This window comes from Vombatus ursinus, unplaced genomic scaffold, assembly GCF_900497805.2.
Source record: "Vombatus ursinus unplaced genomic scaffold, bare-nosed wombat genome assembly UNPS02014807.1, whole genome shotgun sequence".
Lineage (NCBI taxonomy): Eukaryota > Metazoa > Chordata > Mammalia > Diprotodontia > Vombatidae > Vombatus > Vombatus ursinus.
This window is the reverse complement of record NW_020954585.1, coordinates 19585247-19607308: the sequence shown is the minus strand read 5'-3', so window position 1 is coordinate 19607308 and position 22062 is coordinate 19585247. Positions and strand designations below refer to the sequence as shown.

Genomic DNA, 22062 nt, shown 5'->3' with positions numbered 1-22062 from the left:
TATTTAATAAAGACAGAGCTTTTTTTACTGTTAGTTGCCTTCTGTGATCTATTGTTTCCTAAACACTAGCCCATGGAACATTTTTCCTAGTTCTCATTCCTCTCTGATCATAATTTCCCATTCTTCCATCTCTACATTTGCCTTTTTCCTTCTAAAACTGTCCTTTATCCTCATCGGTATTGCCATACCCTCTATCTACTTCTCTCTGTTCTTCCAGTCAGTCATTGCTCCTCAGGCCCTTCTGTGTCTTGACCTTATAGCTAACCTTGAGAGCAAAGGCAATTTCCTCTTTTTTTTTAATCTTTGTGTTCCCAGAATCTTTGTAATAGTGGGTATTCAATAAATATTTGAGGTTTTGAAAATTCCTCAAACTTCAAGCAGATATATATATTCTCCAGTCTTGCTTGACTAGAAAAGAATTTCTGGTTTTTATTAGCATAAATAGAAGTATGTTCTATACATTATAAAAATGCTTATGGTATATGAACTAAAACCTTCCCACCAAAGAATAATCCATTTATCTCTTTCCCTTTAGTCTAAATAATCTCTATTCCTTACCCCACAGAGCTCAGTTCTAATAATCTTCAGTTTCCTTGTGATTCTTCTTGGAAGTATCTCAGAATTCTCTACAATTATCTTAGAATTATGAAACCTGAATGAAACAGTCCTCTGGCAAGAGTCTGACCAATACGTAGTACAATGAAGGTTTTACTTTGATTTGTGGCTCTTTGTGTTCCTGTTCATATACCTTTGTGCTGACAGCACTACCTTGATGCCATCCTTATCTTGTGAACCACCCTGAACCCTAACTCTTTTTTTTTTTGGTGAGGCAATTGGGGTTAAGTGACTTGCCCACTAGTAAGTGTCAAGTGTCTGAGGTCGGATTTGAACTCAGGTCCTCCTGACTCTAAGGCTGGAGCTCTATCCACTGTGCCACCTAGCTGCGCCCCCCCCCAAGTTCTTTTTAAACTGTACATACAGTTCTTCCCCATTTTGTAATTGTGAGGGTTTTTTATTGTTACATGTAATTTCTTTTTTTTCTTTTTCTTTTTTTTTTTTTTTTTACTTTTTTTGACTATATCATCAATATCTTGAAACTCTGGGGAATACTGATTATTGAAACACTGAGTCTGTGCTACTCAGAAAACCCTATTATGGTAGACTTCCCATTTTCTCCAGCACCATTCTCTTCTAAGTCACAGTCTTTGACCTCTGGAGATAATTTGGGGGAACATATTAGGCTACTTTCTAGAGGTGGTTTTTTTTTTGTTTTTTTTTTTTAGAAAAAATTTTACATGTTTTCTGTTTTCTTCTTTATTGCTGGATCATATTTATTTTGCTTTGATTTCTAAAGTAGTTTTTTTTTTACTCAATCTTTATTTAAAATATTGGAGGCTAATGTCTCTTGAGCCTTTTTATTTTTTAATGTCTTATTGATTCACTCTTTTTAAGTCACTGTCACATCCCAATAACTCTCTTTACCACCTCAAATAAAAGCCTTCCTTCTAACAAGTAAGTACAGTCAAGTAAAATGAATCAACCCATTGGAATGTCTGAAAAATATGTGCCTTATTCAACATCAACCTCTGCTGATCTCAACAATATTGTACATCCAGTGATTCAAATCACAACCTATCGATGGTTACTCTTCCTGTGTGACTCTTGTTTATGTCCTTCTGCAAAATTTCCAGAAGGGCTCCACCTAACATGCTGAAAGCCTTCCTCATGTTCTCTTTACCTCACAAAGATAGGAATAGAAATCTGTTTAGAGCGCAGAGGTCAAATGAGCAGCCAGCACTCCTGTGTGGCCTCTGGATTAAAGTATAATTGGGAAATAGTTAACCAAATAAATAAAAATATAATAGAACATAAATAATGTTAATAGTAGTTTTTTGAAGTCAATATATGACCAGCAGGGACTCATATATAATTTTTTGGTTCCCTGTTTCTATTTGAGTTTGATTCCACTGGTTTAGAATATCATTTCATTAGAAAAATGAAGATGATGTTGATATTGATGGAATTTTTTTCAGTTAATCATTTATAAGGAAATGTATATAAACATCATTTCTTGGAAGAAGGAAAACTTCATCATTCTTTCATGATTTATCATGTACTTCTGAATAGTTTGTGCAGTTGGCTGCTTTAACCTACAGTAGATTATTATAGCTTGGAATTAGGTTGTGAACTCCTTGAGGGCAAGGGCTGTCTTTTGACTCTTTTTGTATCCCCAGAGCTTAGCACAGTGCCTGCCACACATCAGGTGTTTAATAAATGCTTATTGGGACTAAGAGAATCTCAATATAGACTTTGTAAATGAGGAATATTTTCAATTGTTAACTCCATTTTGTTCAGTGGAAGAATTTTAAGTTTTCTTAAAGAATTAAAGCTATCCATATACAAGTTGTTTTTTTTTCTTCTTTTAAGACCTCTTAAGATAGCTGTGATTCTCCTCGTACTTCAGATATTATTTTTAAAAAACCAACACCTCTTTATTCATGCTTATCAAGAGAAGACCTAATACAAACATCTCTGAGAACCTGGATTAAAAAGAAGTTAGCTTGAAGACAGTCTAAACTATAGAGTTATCTAATGCTTTTTCTTGAAAATATAGTGGTATTGGAGGTATGGTAGTCATAAAGGAATAACAATATTTTTTAAATCTACTTTTACTTGAAAGCACAATATCCCGTTATACATTGTCGGTCATTACTAATCCCTGCCCTACTTGTTGAATAGGATTTGAGACTATGACTTCAAGTTTTGCTGTAGAAGCTTAAATTCACCTTCTTTACTTTGACTAATCTAAGTGATCACAATCTGGTTTAAGTAGTGAAGCTTTTTTGACTATTCAGTAAGTGAATGAATTGTGTTGTTGTTCAGTCATTTTCAGTTGTATCTTACTCTTTGAGACCCTATTTGGGGTCTTCTTGGCAAAGATACTGGAGTGGTTTGTCATTTCCTTCTCCAACTCATTTTACAGATGAGGAAACTGAGGCAAACAGGGTAAAGTGACTTGGCCAGGGTCATACAGCTAGTAAATGGGGTGGGGGATTTGAACTCAGGAAGGTAAGTCTTCCTGACTCCAAGGTGCAGCACTCTATCCACTGAGCCATTTTGCTGTTTGAGTGAATGAATACTCACTTTGAAAGTATTTCAGTTTTCTCTAGAAAGCCTTTATTAGTTTCATCCAATTTTATAGGTCCCTGCTTCTAGAATGTTGTCCACACAAGGAATTTGTGAATGCAGAAATATCTCTAATTTTTAGATGTCCTTTTGCACATCAAACATCAGGTTTAATAACTTTTGTTTTTCCACGTCGTGACCATATGCTAAAATGTTGTTGAGAGAATTCACACTTCAGTTATAATAGAAGTGATTGATACTTCAGACAAGATGGTGTCTGAGGTCTCTCTCAGATTCTACGAATTCTACATTAGTATCCTAGCTAAGGAACCTATCTTAAAAGCACTTCCTCCACCATTAGAATTATGAATGCTTTTAAATCTAATTACTATGAAGGATGAAGAATAAAATGAACAGAACCAGATGAACAATTTATGCAATAATAACAGCATTGTAAACACAACTTCGAAAGCTGTAAGAACTGTGATCAGTATAATGATCATCCATGATTCCAGAGGACCATTGATGAATCGTGTTATCCACCTCCTGTTGGAGAGGTGATGGATTTAGGGTACACAACACCACATGCACAGAAACATGGATAGAGAGCCAATGAAGGAATTTGTTTTACTTGACTATGAATATTTGTTAAAAAGGACTTTTTTTCTTTTCCTTTTTGTCAATGGTATAAGGGATGGGAAGGAGAGAAAATAGACTACAACTGACATTTTAAAAAACACTTAAAAATTGAAAAGTTGAGGCAAGCCACAGGTGTGAACTATTGCAGCATTTTCTAATTGAAATCCTATATTTTACTTCATTGTTTTACTTTGTTATGAGAGCTCTCACAGGGTGGTGGTAATATACAAATGTTTGTAATGTAAAAACAAAATGGTTCACTAAAGCTTAAAAACATTTATCTAATCACCAAATATTTATTTATAGAATTTTGTGTTTAAGGATTACTGTTTAACCTTTTTAACAAGAAAATATCCAAAAACCAAGGCTATGATGAAGTTGAATTTGTAGCTTAGAGGGTCAAATGAGTTCTGAAGAAATGTTATTTTAGGCAAATATATTATCTGGGACAGAGAGGAATCAGAACTTGATTAAGGGGAAGATCAGGATTTAAGTATACCTGGGTCTTATGAAAATATTATTTTATCTTACTTTTATCATTACATAGTGGAATAAATCAAAAGACCCAGATTTTAGTCTCAGCTTTAACACTGGTTTTCTAACCTTTGGCAAATAACTTTTATTGAACCTCATTTTCCTCTTCTATAAAATGTAAGTAAAAGTATTTATATCATGTAGATTTATGTGGTTACTATTAGATCTTCACTTGGTAAAGCTTAAGCCATAATATCCAAACATGAATGATTACTGTGAGTTTTCACTTATCCTGTGACTGTGTCTAGCTCTAAGTTTCTTAGGGTGAGATGACTGGTAAATTAACCTGTTAGCATTATACATGCCCTGTGTGGAGTTATTTTTGTATGTTGCAAAGCTAATTGTTATGTTTTTGAAGAACTTGAGTTGGAATGTGAGGGATTAGACTGAAAATGCTAATGTGGAATGCCTGGAGCTGTCCCTTCCAGATTAAATAAGAGTATTCATAGCATGTGTTAATGAAGTAGATAGAGCACAGAAATTTTATTTGCAGTTCACCGTTAGAGGTGAATTTGTAAAAGCTTCCACTTTTACAGGTAGGGCCACAAGTCATGTGTTTTTGCTTTGCATTTCTCTCTATCCTGCTCCAGTGAACAGTAATCAATTTAATATTGCCATTGCTTCTAGAAAAGAGCATGCCAACTGACTGTTCTGTGGCTCCCCTGGTCATGGCTGTGACTTCTCAGACCCTAGCCACCACTCCCTCATAGACCTTGTTATCCCCAGTAAAATGTGCACCTTGCAGGCCGAGACTTGTCTGTTTTTTTGCATTTGTCTCTCCAGGTTTTAGCACAACCTTTAGCACGTTGTAAGTGCTTAATAAGACCTTTTTCATTCATTCACACCACAATTATTGTTTTTAAAGGAAATCAAATAACTATACATGATGATCAGAAAAATTTTCTAGAGCCAAAACAGGGAACCAAATAGAAATTCACTTCTCATTGCATTCAGGCCACTGTGCAATATTTAGCAGACAGTCTAAACAAGGTTGAGGGTAACCGACAGGCCTCAAACCTGTCAGTAAGTTAGAGAGCTGTCTACCCCAAGCATGTGAAGACTTTCCCGATGGAATGGGCGGATGAGAACAAGTTGTTCTAACAACCATGAAAGTGGCTGAAGCAGGTACTATGTAGTGCTTAGAACTTGGTCAGGCATCGAAGACACCAAGGTCATCCACTGCATCCAGGACCATCAACAGTCTTGACTTTTGTCTTGCCGCTGGACTCTAATGACTGTGGAAGAGAATGAGGCTGACAGCTTTGTGCAGCTCTACCTCACTTAAATCCAGTTCACACCAGAGTCAAGACGTCACCCATCATCCACTGTTTTACTCCAACATTGTGATGTCATTGGTCCTCAACAACAAAGGATGACGCAGCCCTCTACCTTTTAAATTGCCTTTCTTAATCTATTAGTGAAATCTAACCTAGGAAAATACACAATTCAAACTAAAAAGAAAACAGTGAGAGTTCATTTATCTCTAAATCACTTATTGTCTACCCCTTTATTGCTGCCTGTGCTTTCTCCATTCCTGTCCTAGGATTTGAGGTGCAACTTTGGTGCACCTGTCATACCTAGCCCCCAATAGGTGAGTTCAGGATGTTCAGCACATTGATTTTTCTGCTCTCGGTAGACTGCTGTGCACTCTTGGTTGGAATATTTTTATTATGTTCATAAAATAGAATCAAAGCACGGCTCATTATGAGAGAAATTTAGGGCTTGTAACCTGCAAGAGTTTAAGATCATTGAATTAGAGCTAGAAGGGAGTGCTTGGAAGCCATCAAGTCCAACCCCTTTATTTTATAGATGAAGAAAGCCGAGGCATAGAAAGGTTGAGTGACTTGTCCAGGGGTCCCTAGCTAGGTGCATTGGTGTCACCAGCTAGTAAGTGTCTTAGATGGAAAATGAACCCATCTCTTTCTGACTCCAAATCCAGGAACCTAGTTTAAAATAGCCTTTCCAGAGTTAATCCCATTCTGGTGATAGAGTATGTACTCTCCTTTAGGCTATAAATCTTGAAGCTATTAGCATATTTATGTAGGCGTTCATCAGAGGTTAATGACCCCCACATCATAATTTGGAAATTGTTTTCTATAGCAGTCTAATCAAATAGGTCCTTTCCATCCAAATCTTTGTGTTTTTCCCTCATTTCCTTTAAGTGAATAGGGAGAGAAACTTTTTGTAGTCTCACTACAAGTACTCTGAGCTTATTAAAATGCAGTTCATAAATAACTTAAGTGCACTTCACAAAATTTACATGATAATGCTGATATTTGAATTACTTTCCATTTTGAAAGTAGTAAAGGAGGTTAAACTCACTTCCAAATTTGGTATACAGATTGCTCATCATTCCTTTCATCAATCAATTCTTTTCTTAAGCAAACTATCAAATCCAGAACAAAGAGTAGAAGCACAAAGATTTTTGACTAATCCTTTTTTTATCCTTATCCTATTCTTCAGCTATATCAGTTGCAAGTATTTAGTTTCTGTTTTGAACTTGTGTGTATGGAGAGGTAAGTGCCCATATAAGAAATCATCTGGTATGGTTTTCTTCCTTCCAACATTTTAGTGATAAGCTACCCCCCTAAAAAAACAAACCCAGAAACCAAGGGAAATATTTGAATATCAAAAACCAACCAGGTATATGGAGGGAAAGCCACTGTGTCCTAAGAAGAAAAATGATGGGTTGATGAGTAGAAAGGGGAAAGGTGTTTTCTAGTCATCATTCCTCCAAAACTTTTAATTGTTTGGATTGACACAAGGAATAAAAAGTACCTTATGGATGAATAGCTTTATTGTAGATAGAAGGTGGGAGTGGGGATGTCTCTGGTAAAATTAACAAATAGGACAATGACCCCAAGAATTTTAGCCTGTAAACTGGAAGAAAGTGATAACCCCAAGAAAGAATTGATTCCTTAAAACTAAAAGAGGAAGCAATGACAATGTATGAGGAACTAGCGCTGATCCCAGAAAGAGTGAAGTTTTAGTCCTGCCTTTGACACGCGCTGGCAGGTGACTTAACCTCTCAGTGTCCCTGGCAACTCTCTTAAAACTGTAAGTGCAAAAATAAAACAAACAAACAAAAAAAGGGGGGCAGATAGGTGGTGCAGTGGATAGAGCCCTGGCCCTGGAGTCAGGAGGACCTGAGTTTAAATCCAGCCTCAGACATATAACACTTAGTAACTGTGTGACCCTGGGCAAGTCACTTAACCCCATTGCCTAACCAAAAAAACAAACAAACAAAAAAACTGTTAAGTGGTAGAAAAAGGTACCAACCTTCATTGATGAATGGAATTCCTTCTCCTAGGAGTTGCCTATACCCATGGAATCATAAGTTCAAACCCGCCTCCTCCCTTAACACTGAGTTATCCGAGTGATTGGAGTGATCTTCTACTTGTGGTTATTCTCAGTGTTTTATCATTGCGCTCCAGGTGGCAAACTTTTGGGAGAAACACAGACAAGAGTCACAAAATAGGCAGGCAGAGATAGTTTGTAGTCTGCGTCACAGGAGGGAGGACCTCCATCAATGAGCTCACATCTTTTTAAGCATTTGAGATTGTGCAGGCTCTGGGTCCCTCCCCAGGTTGTAGGTGCAAAGGGGAGAGACTATGAGGAAAAACCATGAACCCAGTATTCCATACATAACATGACCTTGGAGGAAAGGCACAAATGGTTAGTTGAGATCAGAAAAGTCTTCAGGTAGAAAATATTACTTGAGCTTCCATCTTAAAGGAAGAGAGAAACCCCATAGAGAGGTGAGAAGAGAGTGCATTTCAGACATGAACCACTAGTGCAAAAGAATGGAGACAGATGCCACACTTGAGAAACATAGATAAGGTAGGTGGCACAGTAGATAGAGTGTTAGGCCTAGAATCAGGAGGACCAGAGTTCAAATCCGGCCTCAGACGCTTACTAGCTGTGTAACCCAGGACAAGTCACTTAATCCTGTTTGTCTCAGTTTCCTCATCTGTAAAATGATCCAGAGAAGGAAACAGCAAACCATTCCAGTATCTTGGCCAAGAAAACCTTAAATGGGGTCTTGAAGAGTCAGACATGACCAATTGACTTAACAACAACAAAAGACAAGTCTAGTTTAATTGAATCATAAAGTGTTTGAGGGGGAGTTGTGCACAAGAGGTCAAAAAGACAGGTTGATGCCACACTGTGAAGGGTTTAAAAAGCCAAACAGAAGAGTTTCTATTTTATCCTGGAGGCAGTTGTGACTCACTAGAGTTTATTGAGATGGATGGTGACATGGACCATTCCACACTTAAGGAAAATTACTTAGGTGGATACACTATTGTGGGAAGATATTTGAGGCACAGAAGGCCAACTAGGAAGCTGTTCCAATAATATAGTTGTGAAATAATGAAGATCTGACAAAATGGTAGCTAAGTGAGCAGAGAGTAGAGGTTGGAAGATGTGAAAGATGTTGTAGAGTTAAAAGTGGAGAAATTTGGCAACTGAATTGGCTATGTGGGATGAGGGAAAGTGAGAAATTGAGGTTAACGTCAAAGTTATAAACCTGGGAGAGTAGAAGAAAGGTAGTGACTTTAAAGAACTAGAGAAGTTTGGAAGAGGGAAGGATTTTGGAGGGAAAGAAAATGAATTCTGTTTTGGACATGTTAAGTTTGAGATGTCTCCAGGACATCCAGTTTGAAATGTCCAATAGCCATAATGTAGGATTGAGTCTCAGAGAAGAAATTTGGAACTATATATGTAGATCTATGAGTCATCTGCATAGAGATGATAATTAAACCCCTGGGAGCTGATAAAGTTACCTGAGAATGAGAATGTAGAGGAAGAAAAGAAGAGGGTGTGGGGAATACATATAATTAGGGAGCATGATAAGGATGATGAGCCTGTAAACAAGATGAGAAAGCATTGGTCTGTCAGGTAGGAGGACTAGGAAAGTGTGCTGTCATAAAAACCTAAAGAATAGAGAATCTAGGAGGAAAGAATGATCAGTAGTGTCATGCAATTTCAGATTAGTGATTGGGTCAAAAACCAGATTGCAGTTAGTTAAGGAATAGGTGAGAGGAGATGAAGTAGAGATAGAGTGGAGAGAGCTTTTTCTATGAATTTGGCTCACAAAAGGAAGAGAGATATTGAATGACAACTTGAGGGGGTGGTAGTGTAGTTTTTTGTTTGTCTTTAAGGATGGAAGAGATAATCATGTTTGAAGACAGTAGAGAAGAAATCAGTAAATAGAAGTGTTGGTCTTGGCAAGGAGAAAGGCTATCTCACTCTCAGATTCTAAGAGAAAAAAGGGTATAGAGTAGGCATTGTCATTGTCCTATGTCATTGGCTTTTAAGTGGAAGTGGAAGAGAAGAGAAATGAATGTTTGGAATAGCTTCTGTGAGGGAGTGACACAGGGAATCAACTAGAGGGTAATAAAAGGATTGCCTTTCTGCAGTGAAGGCACAGTTGACATTGGAAAACTTATAATGTACCTATTCAGCATGGTTGTATCATTTCCCCTGACTCTTGTCAGCAACTGGAAAATAGGTGTGGAGGAGATAGTAATCCTGAGTTAATAAAATTAAGAAGAGATGAATAGCTCTTAATAGAATAGAAGGGGGGAATTCCTGAGCAGAGGACAGTGTAGAGTTAAGATGTGGAATATTAGAATAGAAAGGGAGAAAATGAAACCAGAGCCAGGCTAATGGTCCGAGAAACTACTGAGGGGTTGGAGGTCTCAATGAAGGTGAGAAATAGGTTTAGGAGGAGTGAAACTTATGGAGAGATAGAATGATTGGTTACAGTCAAATAGATGAAAGAAGGTTTTTATTTGAGGAAGTAGAACATTTGTGGATGATAGTGAGCTCTAGTATGTGAGCATCCCTATGCATGATTGAGGTATAGTATTTTCCTGTACCTACTATGATCCTTATGGCTAACACTCTCTTGCCTCCTGTTTCTTTTGCTATCCCTACATTAATCACCTATGATCTAGGAATAAATTATCCCTAACTCCTATCTCCCAATCTGTCATCCTCATTCTCTTCAACTCTACTGCAGTCATGCCCCATTCCAATCATGTCCACCCCTTTAATTATGGCCTCTGGAATCCTTATTCTGTAATGAACAAATTTCCCTTCTTCTTGGACCTCTTTTCTCTCTTCCTCCTTCTGTCTACTAGCCCTCATTGAGACCTGGCTTCCCCCTGAATACAATGCCTTCCCAACCATACTCCCCAGCAATGGCAGTACCTATTCTCACACTCCATAATATACTGGTCTTTGAAGGGGAATTGGAAAACTCCTTGCCCATTACTGACACATCCACATTCCCCCTATATTACCATTACTCATCAATATCACCTCCCGTGAAGTCCACTCAATCAAAATTTTAGACCCAACGTAGACCATGGTGACTATTGTGTACTGGACCGCAGGGCATCTTCCCTCCTTTCTCCAGGAGTTAAGCAGTTGGCTCATCATCTTCCTCTCTTCAACTCTTATCCATCAACTAGGAGTCTTCAATATTCATTGATTAATGCTCTAACTCCCTAATCTCCCAATTCCTCATTCACCGACCTGGTAGTTCTCAGTTACCTCATCTGCAAATGATGGGGTTGGAATATCTACTTTCCAAGCTTCTTTACTGCTTTCAGTCTAAACTGTGACCTACAAATGATTCAAGGATCCTTGACTTTATCAGTTTAGATAATTCCCTCCACTTACATGGTTCACAATCCTTTTCCATACTAATTAACTAGGCAGTTAATTGCAGTCACAAAAATAAAAATTCATCATCTTGGTTGCCAGGTCTCTGATGATGAGCCTCACCACACTTAACTAGGCTTTTCCTTGGAGGACAGACAAATAATTTGTTGCTAGGCTTAGAAGCCTTTTAAATTTGGTAGGCAGCAACACATCTCAAATAAAGAATTACACGGGAAGAGTAGTGTGAAGGATGTTATCAGAAGAATATATGACCAGAAAAAAAAATGGGCCAATCATATGAACAGCCCTCACACACCTTAGATATCCCTGCAAGGAGAACATGAAAAAGAACCGTAGTGTGATAAGTGGACTCTCTATGGCAAGTTTCTGAGAGGAGAGGGAAGAAAGGATAGACTGGAAGGATCTATCGCACTCTGTGTCCCTAAAGGAATCCCTGGAGTCTACCATAAAAGCTACCATAGTTTTTAAGAACCAAATCTTACCTCTGTGTCATGATGAGGCATTGGAAATTAGAGTTAGACTCTTCAGTAAAGATTCACATACATACACAGCTCTGATCTGGCTCATCTTACTGCCCCAGGTGCTGGTGTTGCTCCTGACTAGCCTCGGACATCTGGTGGTGTTCAACTCCTCTCTCTTCTCCTCTCCTTAGCCTATTTACTATTAGGTCCAAAATGCAGCAGAAACAACAACAGCAAAAGGAAACATTTATTAAGATCCTCCTCTATGCCTGGCATTGTGCTACGTGCTGGGAATATAAAGAAAGACAAAAAAAATCCCCGCTTTCAAGAAGTTCACTGTTTATTGGGGGAAGACAACATACAAACAGTTAATGTTCAGACAGGACTGAGACAGGCTAGGTATTAAGGAGTATCAGAAAAGGTTTCTTGTAAAAGACAGGATTTTAGTTCGGATTTGAAGGAGGCCAGGGAGAGGCCACTGAGTGAGGGCAGACAGATTCAGGTATTTCAGCCTCTGATATAACTGAATATCCTCTTCTCACAATGCTGAGCTCCCTGGCCTTTGGCCTCATATCAGTTTTTAGAGCAGCTGGTAGAGTGAAAGAGGTTCTCAGTGATAGGAAGTCATGTTTGAACATCTTTAAATATCAGGGGAAACTTTTCAGGAAGGAAGATATTAAAAAAATATACATACATGTATACATATATATATTCTATATATGACGCATAAGGGAAAAATCTCAAAATCTGGAATTTGCTTTTAAGAAAACTGATTTTTTCCCCTTTTAAGTTAACAACACCAGTATCTATACAAGTACAGACAGAGATTACTATACATACACACCCCCCTCAATATTTGTCTTCTCTAGAAAAAGGCAATTTACTTAATATGTACTTGTTTTAACTGTAGTTGAGTTGTGGCTTTATTTCTCTGTATAGTTAAACTACGAAGGTCATATAAAAATATTTATTAATCAGCTTTACTCTTTCGAAGAGTTCCCTGTTACACATATTTTCAGATCATCTGAGGGAGACATACAACAAATCACATAACAAAGTTAGTTTATATTTTGTATCCATATATTTAACATGACTTTTAATCATTAAAATTGTTTTTAAAAATAATTTAATCTTTGCATTCTCCATTCTAGGAAGGACAGTTCCACATTAACACAACTGCCTCCAAAGTGCTCTCAATCATAATGTGATCAAATGATGTAAGATTCAAGTCTAAAAGTACTTATGACTTCTTATATATTGGCTCCATTTTTTAGGCATTTTTCAATCTTCTCTGACCCTTCCCCATTTGTGGTTTCCATGACAAAGATACTAGAGTGGTTTGCCATTTCCTCCAGATCATTTTACAGATGAGGAAACTAAAGCAAACAGGGTTAAATGACTTGCTCAGGGTCACACAGCTAGTAGGTATCTGAGGCCAGATTTGAACTCAAGAGTGCTCTATCTAACCATGTAACCTAGCTGCTCATATTGCCCCATGTTGACTTTGGCAGTTCTTAATTCTATATTTTTTTTCAGGATTGGAATTTAAGCTGTCAGATATTCTGTTCAATGTCTATGAAAGAAGCTAAGCAAAAGATAAATTAATGTCATTTCAGAATATACATCAATAACTCTGTTTCCTTTCTCACAGTGTTGCAGGTGGAGAACTCTTTGACTTTTTAGCTGAAAAAGAATCTTTGACTGAAGAAGAAGCTACCGAATTTCTCAAACAAATCCTTAATGGTGTTTACTACCTCCATTCCCAGCACATTGCTCACTTTGATCTAAAGGTATGTTGCTATCTATAAAGCAAGGTATGTAAATTCTTTTTCAAAAAATGTTTTTATTGGTATTTTCAAAAACTGACAGTTCAAGGAAAGCTATGGGTGAAATATACTTTACTTAAGAACTTAAATAGAATTACCAAATGAAATAAAAATATTTTGAAAATACGTAGTATAGCAGTTTCTTGCCTTTTTTTTATAGAAAGCAGCAACTGTGTCTTATGCACCTTTGTGTTAGTCTGGGACAGGTGCTTGCGTGTAGTAGGTACATAATGCATAAATTAAGAAATACTTTCAGTTTGCCTGTGAGTTACTAACATTTCCTTGCATAAAGGCTGAAAGCCATAGTTCCGTCTACTTAGCTCATAGTTACTTTAGATGCCACAGGAATTCCTTCCAACTATCCACATGTTCATCCCAACTGGAGATACTCACAGAAATGAGGGATGTGGTAGCATCTAGCACAACATGATGAGCCAGGTTGGACTTCTCAATTAACTAGATGATCACAATAGACCTGTCCTACTCTCTGCAAAACACTGGGAGGAACATGAAGAAATACAAGACATTATCCCAACACTCAAAAACCTTAGTTATTTTGGGAGAGGGTAAGAAATATTTTGTAGCTATTTCCTCAGAATAATATATGATAGCTTTTAATTTTTCTTTTCAAAAGCCTGAAAACATAATGCTTCTGGATAGGAATGTCCCAAAACCTCGGATCAAGATAATTGACTTTGGCTTGGCACACAAAATTGACTTTGGAAATGAATTTAAAAATATCTTTGGGACCCCAGAGTTTGTTGGTGAGTGTGATGTTCCTGTAGGCATTAGATTATGGTAGAAGAATAAGCATTTTTCCATGGCAACATTTCTCATACTTCTCTGATTTTAAGAGAATAATTTTTAACTGTTTGTTTCAAATTTACATAATAGTAGCAACCATTGGATCCCTTATTTCCAGAACTTAACACATGTTTGTTTTTTTCTCAGCTCCTGAAATAGTAAACTATGAACCTCTAGGTCTTGAGGCAGATATGTGGTGAGTAACCTTTCCATGATTCTATTTATTTTCTGATCTATTTCATTACCCTTCTGATGTATGTATATTTTTTTTTCTTCCTAGGAGCATTGGTGTAATAACCTATATTCTGTAAGTACCCAAGTTCACAAAACATAGACGCATATTCTTCTTTGAAAACATCTATATTTAGTGACCTTGAAATTTCATCTCATTTTGTTCATCTGAGTTTGGCCATCCTACTTAATATCAAATGGAACAGGATCACCCTTGTATTCTGTTATGATATAGAACATGCCTGCCTTTGTTAATTAAATTTTTGTTTCTGATTCTAAATGTTATCCTCAAATTGTAACATCAGAGGATGAATGCTTTGCTGTTGATCACTGCTGAGAACATTTTTAAATGGGGGTTTTAGATGCCTAGATTGTTCCAACTTAATTTTTTAAATGAATCTTTTGAACTAAGTCAAAGTTTTTGCCAGTTATAATCAACTATCCTATAAAAGGTCTTCTGAAATGTATGTCTATACATACCAAGAAATAATCTTTTTCTATTCTTCCCTTATCAGGTACCAGAAACAGCATGGTTCACAAGGAATAATTATAAATGTCCTGTGTTCCATTTTATTTTTACAGTCTCAGTGGTACCTCACCATTCCTTGGTGATACAAAGCAGGAAACATTGGCAAATGTATCTGCTGTGAACTATGAATTTGAGGAAGAATTCTTCAGTAATACCAGTGCTCTAGCCAAAGACTTCATAAGAAGACTTCTAGTTAAGGACCCAAAGTAAGTGTCTGTTGTCCCCACTTGTACAGGGATGTATGTTAGCTAGTCATTCTGAGTATGAGTAAAAGTTTGAATTTTTTGGATACTGGCCACTTCTTTGTTGGCAAAGGGAAAGTTTACTGTGTGTAAAGGGTTCAGAAAATGCAATGTCCTCTAAACAGGCACAGACTTTCTTATCCTGACTTGTTAAATGATTTTCAAAGGCGCAAATGTAGCTTTCAGCCTTGTTCTATAAAGCCTGCCATCCCTGTGTAGATAGTACTTTAGAGTTTCTGCATGTGGTTTGCCAGGTAACTAGATAGAGCAGCGGATAGAGCACCAGGCCTGAAGTCAGGAAGACCTGAGTTCAAATCTGGACTCAGATAATTATGTGTGACCCTAGGCAAGTCACTTAACCCTGTTTGCCTCAGTTTCCTCGTCTCTGAAATGAGCTGGAGAAGGAAATGGCAAACCACTCCAGTATCTTTGCCAAGAAAACCCCAAATTTAGGATCACTAAGAGTCAGACACAACTGAACAACAGCAATATGGTTTGCTGTGTCTGCATTGAGACAACCTTAATGTTTGCCACTATAGTTAAAACATTCTTTCTCCTCCCCCCAAAAGGAAAAGAATGACAATTCAAGATAGTTTGCAACATCCTTGGATTAAGGTAAGTGTTATGTGATGTCATATTTTAAATCTGTTTGGATTTTAAAATCTTTAGCTCATATATAAAGCCTCAAGTTAATATTCTTTTCTATTGCATAACACATGAAATCACATTTGAAGTAATATATCCACTTCTCCAGATCCATATTTCAAATTTCAGATGAAAGCAATCAAAAAGGTGAAAAGCCTTTGTGACAGAGGAATGGTTGAAGAATTGAGTGTGCTTAATTAACCTAGAGAAGAGAAAAAGAAGGAAAAATATGAATGAAGGAAAAATGTCTTCCCATATTTGAAGGTTTTTCATGTAGAATAGGGTTTAACTATAACTAATCAGGGGAAGGTATTGGATGCAGATTTTGATTCAGTGAAAATTGATCTAACAGTTAAAGTTGCCATAACTAGAGAATAGATTATCCATGAAGATAGTGACCTTTCTGCCACAAAAAAAGATATTAAAGGAGAACCTAGGTGACCATCTTTCAGAGGTGCAGAGGAAGAGATTTAGATATTGTAGAGAAGGTTTAGATATCTTGTCTCTAAGGCACCTTAAAACATCAAATTACATGATTCTGTACCAAATATTCAGTACATAGAAACAGTAGGTAACATTTTTCCCTTGCTAAAGTCATATAATCATAAAATACCTTACAGTGAATTTTTCTATTTCTTACATATACCTCCTAAATCTTATATTGGAATTCAACTTCATCTGCATTTTCTTTTCCCTTATTAGAGTGACTCTTTTTTTTCCCCTATAATACACTGTGATAAGCTTTTGTAAATAGCTTCCAAGTTCCTACCCCCAAACCATTCTTAACTGTTTTAATAAGCTGCATATGTATACTGAATTATATGAGATATGAGAATACAAAGAAGCTGAATTGCAGTAAAGTAATGTAGGAAGAATTCTTTTAAATTTTCTGTTTTTTGACTCTCTGTTTAGCCTAAAGATAGTCAACAAGCACTTAGCAGGAAAGCGTCTGCAGTAAATATGGAAAAATTCAAAAAGTTTGCAGCCCGAAAAAAATGGAAAGTAAGTATACTGCATAAAGTAGTAGTATTCATTATTTTTATTTTCACTCTGAAATTCTATCCTGTTTTATCATTGACAACATATAAAATGAAATTATCTGATTGTTTCTCACTGTTTAATGCCTTGCTGTTCTGTTTTATAAAGAATTTTTAAAGTATCCTAGTCAAAACATTTAATCTCCTACTTTTAAATGGAATTTTGCATTGTTAATTATTATAATAGCTAAAATTATGTATTTTAAACTGAAAATTAATAATAAAATACTGTTTCTAAGAACAGATAAATATTTGTCCATTTTAATTCATTTATTCATTATTTTAAGCAGCATAATATTTAAACAAAGAATGTTTAGATGGTTAGCTAAAAGTATTCCTTTTGTTTTGCAATTAGTATTTCCCTTGCTGTTGGAAGGAAATTTTCAAAAAATTCAGTATTACCATAGGAATTTATCCTCTCTTGTTCCTTCAACCCACCTACCTCTTCATTTTGCTCTTCCCTTTAAGGGATAATGTGGGACACAATTGTTTTCATTAAAACTCAAAAGAGAAAAAGAGAATAAATTAAGCCCTAAGTCAGCCTTCAGTTTTATAATATAGCAAGTAGCATCCAGAGTCAAGTCAAACATTAAGTATAATGGCCCCAACTCCATGCTGGGATCATAGGCTAATAGATTTAGAATTGAGAGGAATGTCAAGGGTAATCTAGCCCAATCCCTGTTTTCTAGATAAAGTACAGATAGAGACTCTTCAGTCTCTCTCAGGTGGTAGATAGCAAAACTGGGATTCAAATGTATACCCTTTGCTTCCAAATCCAGACCTCTTTCCATTGAACTTCAAATGTGCCTCATTTTTGCATCCCCAAGAGATCACTGTTAAAGGTACTGTGCGGGACCAAGAAGATGTACATTTCCAGCTGATATGACTTCCACCCACCTCAGTGAATCTCAGCCGCATTTTGTATTGGTCCTCCTGTCAAGGTTCAGAACTTGCTAAGAATATCCAAATGCTTCAGACGCATAAACCTTTACCATGTTGCTTTTGCCTTTGTCATTAAATGCTAAAATCTTTCCCCTGTAAACCAAACAATTCTTCACCTGGAGGCAGTGTGCTACAATGGAAAGAGTTGTGGGATCTGAGTTTGTGTGACCTTGAGCATGTTACTTAAGCTCTATGGGCCTCAGTTTCTTCATCTGTAAAATTAGGGGGTTAGACTTGATCACCTCTAAGAGACTCTTCAAGCTCTGAATCAGTGATCCTATGACTTCTTTCTCTGTTGGTAAATTAGATGGTTTTCTGCACTTTGGTGGAGTTTTATAATCATCTGGTTTATTAATGCTCATGTATTGTTTTCACCTTTAATGAGCAACAACAACATGCTGTGCTTTATTAACAAGGAGAACTCTAAAGCCTGAATTACAGTACAGATAGCATTCATGAGAAGTTTTAAAACGTGAACTGAGAGAGAAATGGGGTTCCAACCCTATAATGGAATGAAATGCCAAGGAGAGGAGAACCTTTTGTTGCAGCAGATTTGTATCTGTTTTAAATGCCCCGTAGGATTGCTTCCTAAGGGAATAGAATACTATTCACTTAATAGATTGATAGAATTCACTCCATCTAATCATGCTTCTCATACTCTCCCATGTCAGCAGAGCATTCATCTGCAGTAAACAATTTATAGTGTCATTGGAGAAAGCTATCTCAGAGTGCTTCTAATTTACATGAATCTGAGCATTGTTACCTAAAATTCTCTCTCTCTCTCTCTTTCTGTGTGTGTATGTGACTCTTCCAAGCAATCTGTTCGATTGATATCACTGTGCCAAAGATTATCCAGGTCCTTCTTGTCTAGGAGTAACATGAGCGTCGCCAGAAGCGATGATACTCTGGTAAGCAGGCATGTTGACTTTCATATGATCTCTTCTTAATATCATATGTGTATAAGATTTAAGCTATACCTTTCCTCTGCAACCTGAAATAGTTTAGAACCTGAATAACATAGCAGTATATGACTGTTCTAGCTTTTCTTGAGAGGAGACTGATAGAATATAGTCTTCTACATTTCCTTCTTTGTTATGGTTAGTGTTACCCCTTCATCCCCATCCCTCCTTTTCAATAAAGCAGTTAAAGGTAGAAATCTGGCCATTCTAAAAGGGCCTTATGTTTCCTGGCCCATTACAGTCACTAAAATGAGAGCTATCTACTTCCACTGATAATATGGAATCTCAGAGTATGAGTAGTATTAGAGAAAGAGAAAACCACCCCCAGGGGAGCAAGGAAATGTAAGAGTAACTGCTGTTATGCCCTAAGAGGAGTTATGAAGCTTTATTACCTAAGCTTTATTGCAAAAGCTACATTTGATTTATTAACAATGTACTCACTGCCCAAAGGCCATTTACAGTGAATACAGATTTTCCCCCCAATTCAAATTGAAAGCTAATCTCAGATTAACCCTCCTGATAAGACTCTAAACATCAGAGTTAGATGAGCCTTTCCCCTGACAGTCAAACAACAGGGTTTTTTTGTTAGATCTGAACAGACAGGAACCCTACAGATACAGGCTTTCTATGGGAACTCTCCTGCCTCTGTCAACCTAATATTTTCATGGTTACTGAATAGCATGGCTTCTATTTCCACAATGGATTTTCCCCGACCCTTAGGCTTAACCTAAGATGTTGAACATAGAGAATAGAATAACAGGAAACAAAATTAAAGAAAAGGGATTCAGAACAGTGAGTGATAGAATGAATGGTGGGGAGGAGAAGAAAAAAGAGTGAGAACTAGTCGTTCAAAATAAGAGTGCTGATGAGCAAAATTGCAAAGATTAAAATAATAGCTAGAATTTTTAGTTTAATTATTGGTCAGATTAATGTCAACCAAGGCAGAATATAGAACAGGCATGTTGTGTATCATTTGAAACTATTTTCCGTTCAGAGACTTATTTCCTATTATGTTAGTTACAAGGAGATTCTCTAGAAGTTTCATGTTTCGTCCTCTTTTCTTTTCATCCCCCATTTTCTCTTCTCTTCTGTCTTCTCTTTTTTTCTCTTCTTTTCTCCCCAATTCTTCTTGCATTTCTCATATACAGACATTTTCTGTGGGCCAATTTTGATGGCAATATAAAAAGAGAAATGGTGGCATATCTAAAAGTATGCACTGTAACAAAGAACTCACAGAATTAACCTTCATGCAGACTTCATTCTTGTAATAAAGTAAATAACTACGTTATTAAAGCCTCCATGTGGATTTTTAAGGCTACAGAACAGAGAAAACAGAAAGGAGAAAGATGTTTTTGGCATTTTGCCTCCCCCCCAAAAAAAAACCCTTGTATTAAGTCTGTATATATGTACTGTTTTCTTCGGTCTTTATACATTTGGAAGACATAGTCACAAATTAATAAATCCAAAAGTCTGAGCAGAGTTTTGTTTTGTTTATTTTTTCAAATTTACTTTTCTGGCAGTCTTTTGTCTCATTCTTAGCGTAGCCTAACATATAAATGTATTGGAGATAGCACAAATTCATTTCAAGTGAGATAATATATATCAAGTGTTTTTCAAGCCTCTAAAGTGTTATGTAAATGCTAGCTATTATAATTTTTATCATTATTATTGTTAGTTGAAACAATAGCTAATTAGGAAAACATTTTCAAGTCCATGGTCTTTTGCTCGGCCTTTACTCATAAAAATAGTTTAAGCTGTAAAATCATAAATGTTGAGCTCTAAGAAACCTTGGAGACGGTCAAGTCCACTCCCCTCATTTCACAAGCGAGAAAACTGAGGCCAGAAAAGTTAAGTGACTTACAAGTTTGAATCCATGTCCTCATACTGCATAGTGAGAGTGATTTTCCAAGTACCAGGCTGCATCTCTAAGATTCCTATTGCATTTATCATAGTGGTAGTTGAGGTTGGTATATTGACATGTTCCTGTTATAAGTAAATAGTTGTAGCTGATTTTATAAATTACTAAATGCTGCATTTGTTTCCTTTCTAGCAGTTCATATAAGTTGTAATTTCTGAGGATGCTGTCAGGGTTCAGTGGAATAAACTAGCTTCTCATACTCTTTGGCCCAGAAATTCCACTCGTAAGCATATATCCCAACAAGGTAAAAGACAGAAAGGTGCCTTACACATCACTCAGTGAGCAAGAATTTATTAGACTCCTACTATGGTCTAGGCACTGTGCTGAACACCAGGGGATACCAAGAAAGGCAAAAAACAGTCCCCACACTCAAGGAACTAAAAGCACTTTCCGTAGTAACAAAGAGCAGGAAGCAGAATAGATGCCCATTGATGGGGCAATCACTAAACAACTTGTGGTACATCGAAGTAATGGAATATCACTACACTGTGAAAAACAGTGCATATGAAGAATTCATAGATAAATGGGAAGACTTGTATAAACTGATACAAGGTGAAGGAAATAGAACCAGGAAAACAAGATACATAATTACTATCACAATATAAATTTTAAAAAAGAAAGTGAATGTTATATAATTCCACGAAGAGATATAATTAATAATAATAAAGAGTTATATAAGAGTTGAGAAAAATGCATCTCCTTCCTTCTCTGCAGAACTGGGGGACTATGGGTATGGAACATTTCATATACCATCGGATTCAGTTGCTATTTTGATTAATTTTCCTGAAATGCTTTTTTCTTTCTTTTTTTCTTCTTTGTTATTCTTTGATAGCCCCATAGGGAGGGGAAGTAGGGAAGGACATATTAAGAAATGAAAATCATGTAAAAACAAAAGAGATCAATAATTTTGTTTTTAAAGGAAGCATATTAGTAGCTTTTGGATGCATGGTTACCTTCGTCACCTGTGGTATTCTTGGAATTAGAAATCTATATCCTTCCTATGAGTAGCCCTTATAACCTTATTGATGTAAAAAATCTAAGTATGTGTGTATATTATATGAGTACATATATGTGTGTGTGTGTGTGTATGTGTGTAAGTATACACACATACACACACACACACACACACACACACACATATATATATATAGCCAATTTCTTCTTCTTTTTCCTTATCTATTTCCTTCAAGGATGAAGAAGATTCCTTTGTGATGAAAGCAGTCATTCACGCCATCAATGATGACAACCTTCCTGGGCTTCAGCACCTTCTGGGCTCTTTGACTAACTATGATGTGAATCAACCTAACAAGGTCTGACATGATTCTCTCAGTATTATCTGACTTAAATGTCGTCTTGTATAGCAAGGGGCTAAGAGTAGGATATTCCTGAAAAGCTTGAGGGGAAAGGAGTACAGCTGATTTTCCCTATACACTGCTAATTGGAAACCCTCAAACCACAGAGAAAGTCACTTTAGTT

At 36.6% G+C, this 22062-nt stretch overlaps 1 protein-coding gene across 3 annotated transcripts in view; it reads left to right on the top strand.

Annotated features, from left to right (window-relative positions):
• DAPK1 (death associated protein kinase 1) overlaps positions 1-22062 on the top strand; it is a 241678-nt gene that overhangs the window by 146779 nt on the left and 72837 nt on the right. For all 3 annotated transcript variants that reach the window (XM_027874778.1, XM_027874777.1, XM_027874779.1), the window contains exons 4-12: positions 13105-13243; positions 13914-14043; positions 14231-14279; positions 14364-14390; positions 14897-15049; positions 15655-15700; positions 16643-16732; positions 18525-18617; positions 21777-21896. In XM_027874778.1, coding sequence (XP_027730579.1) covers positions 13105-13243; positions 13914-14043; positions 14231-14279; positions 14364-14390; positions 14897-15049; positions 15655-15700; positions 16643-16732; positions 18525-18617; positions 21777-21896 — 847 coding nt within the window. The remainder of the gene's footprint in view (positions 1-13104; positions 13244-13913; positions 14044-14230; positions 14280-14363; positions 14391-14896; positions 15050-15654; positions 15701-16642; positions 16733-18524; positions 18618-21776; positions 21897-22062) is intronic.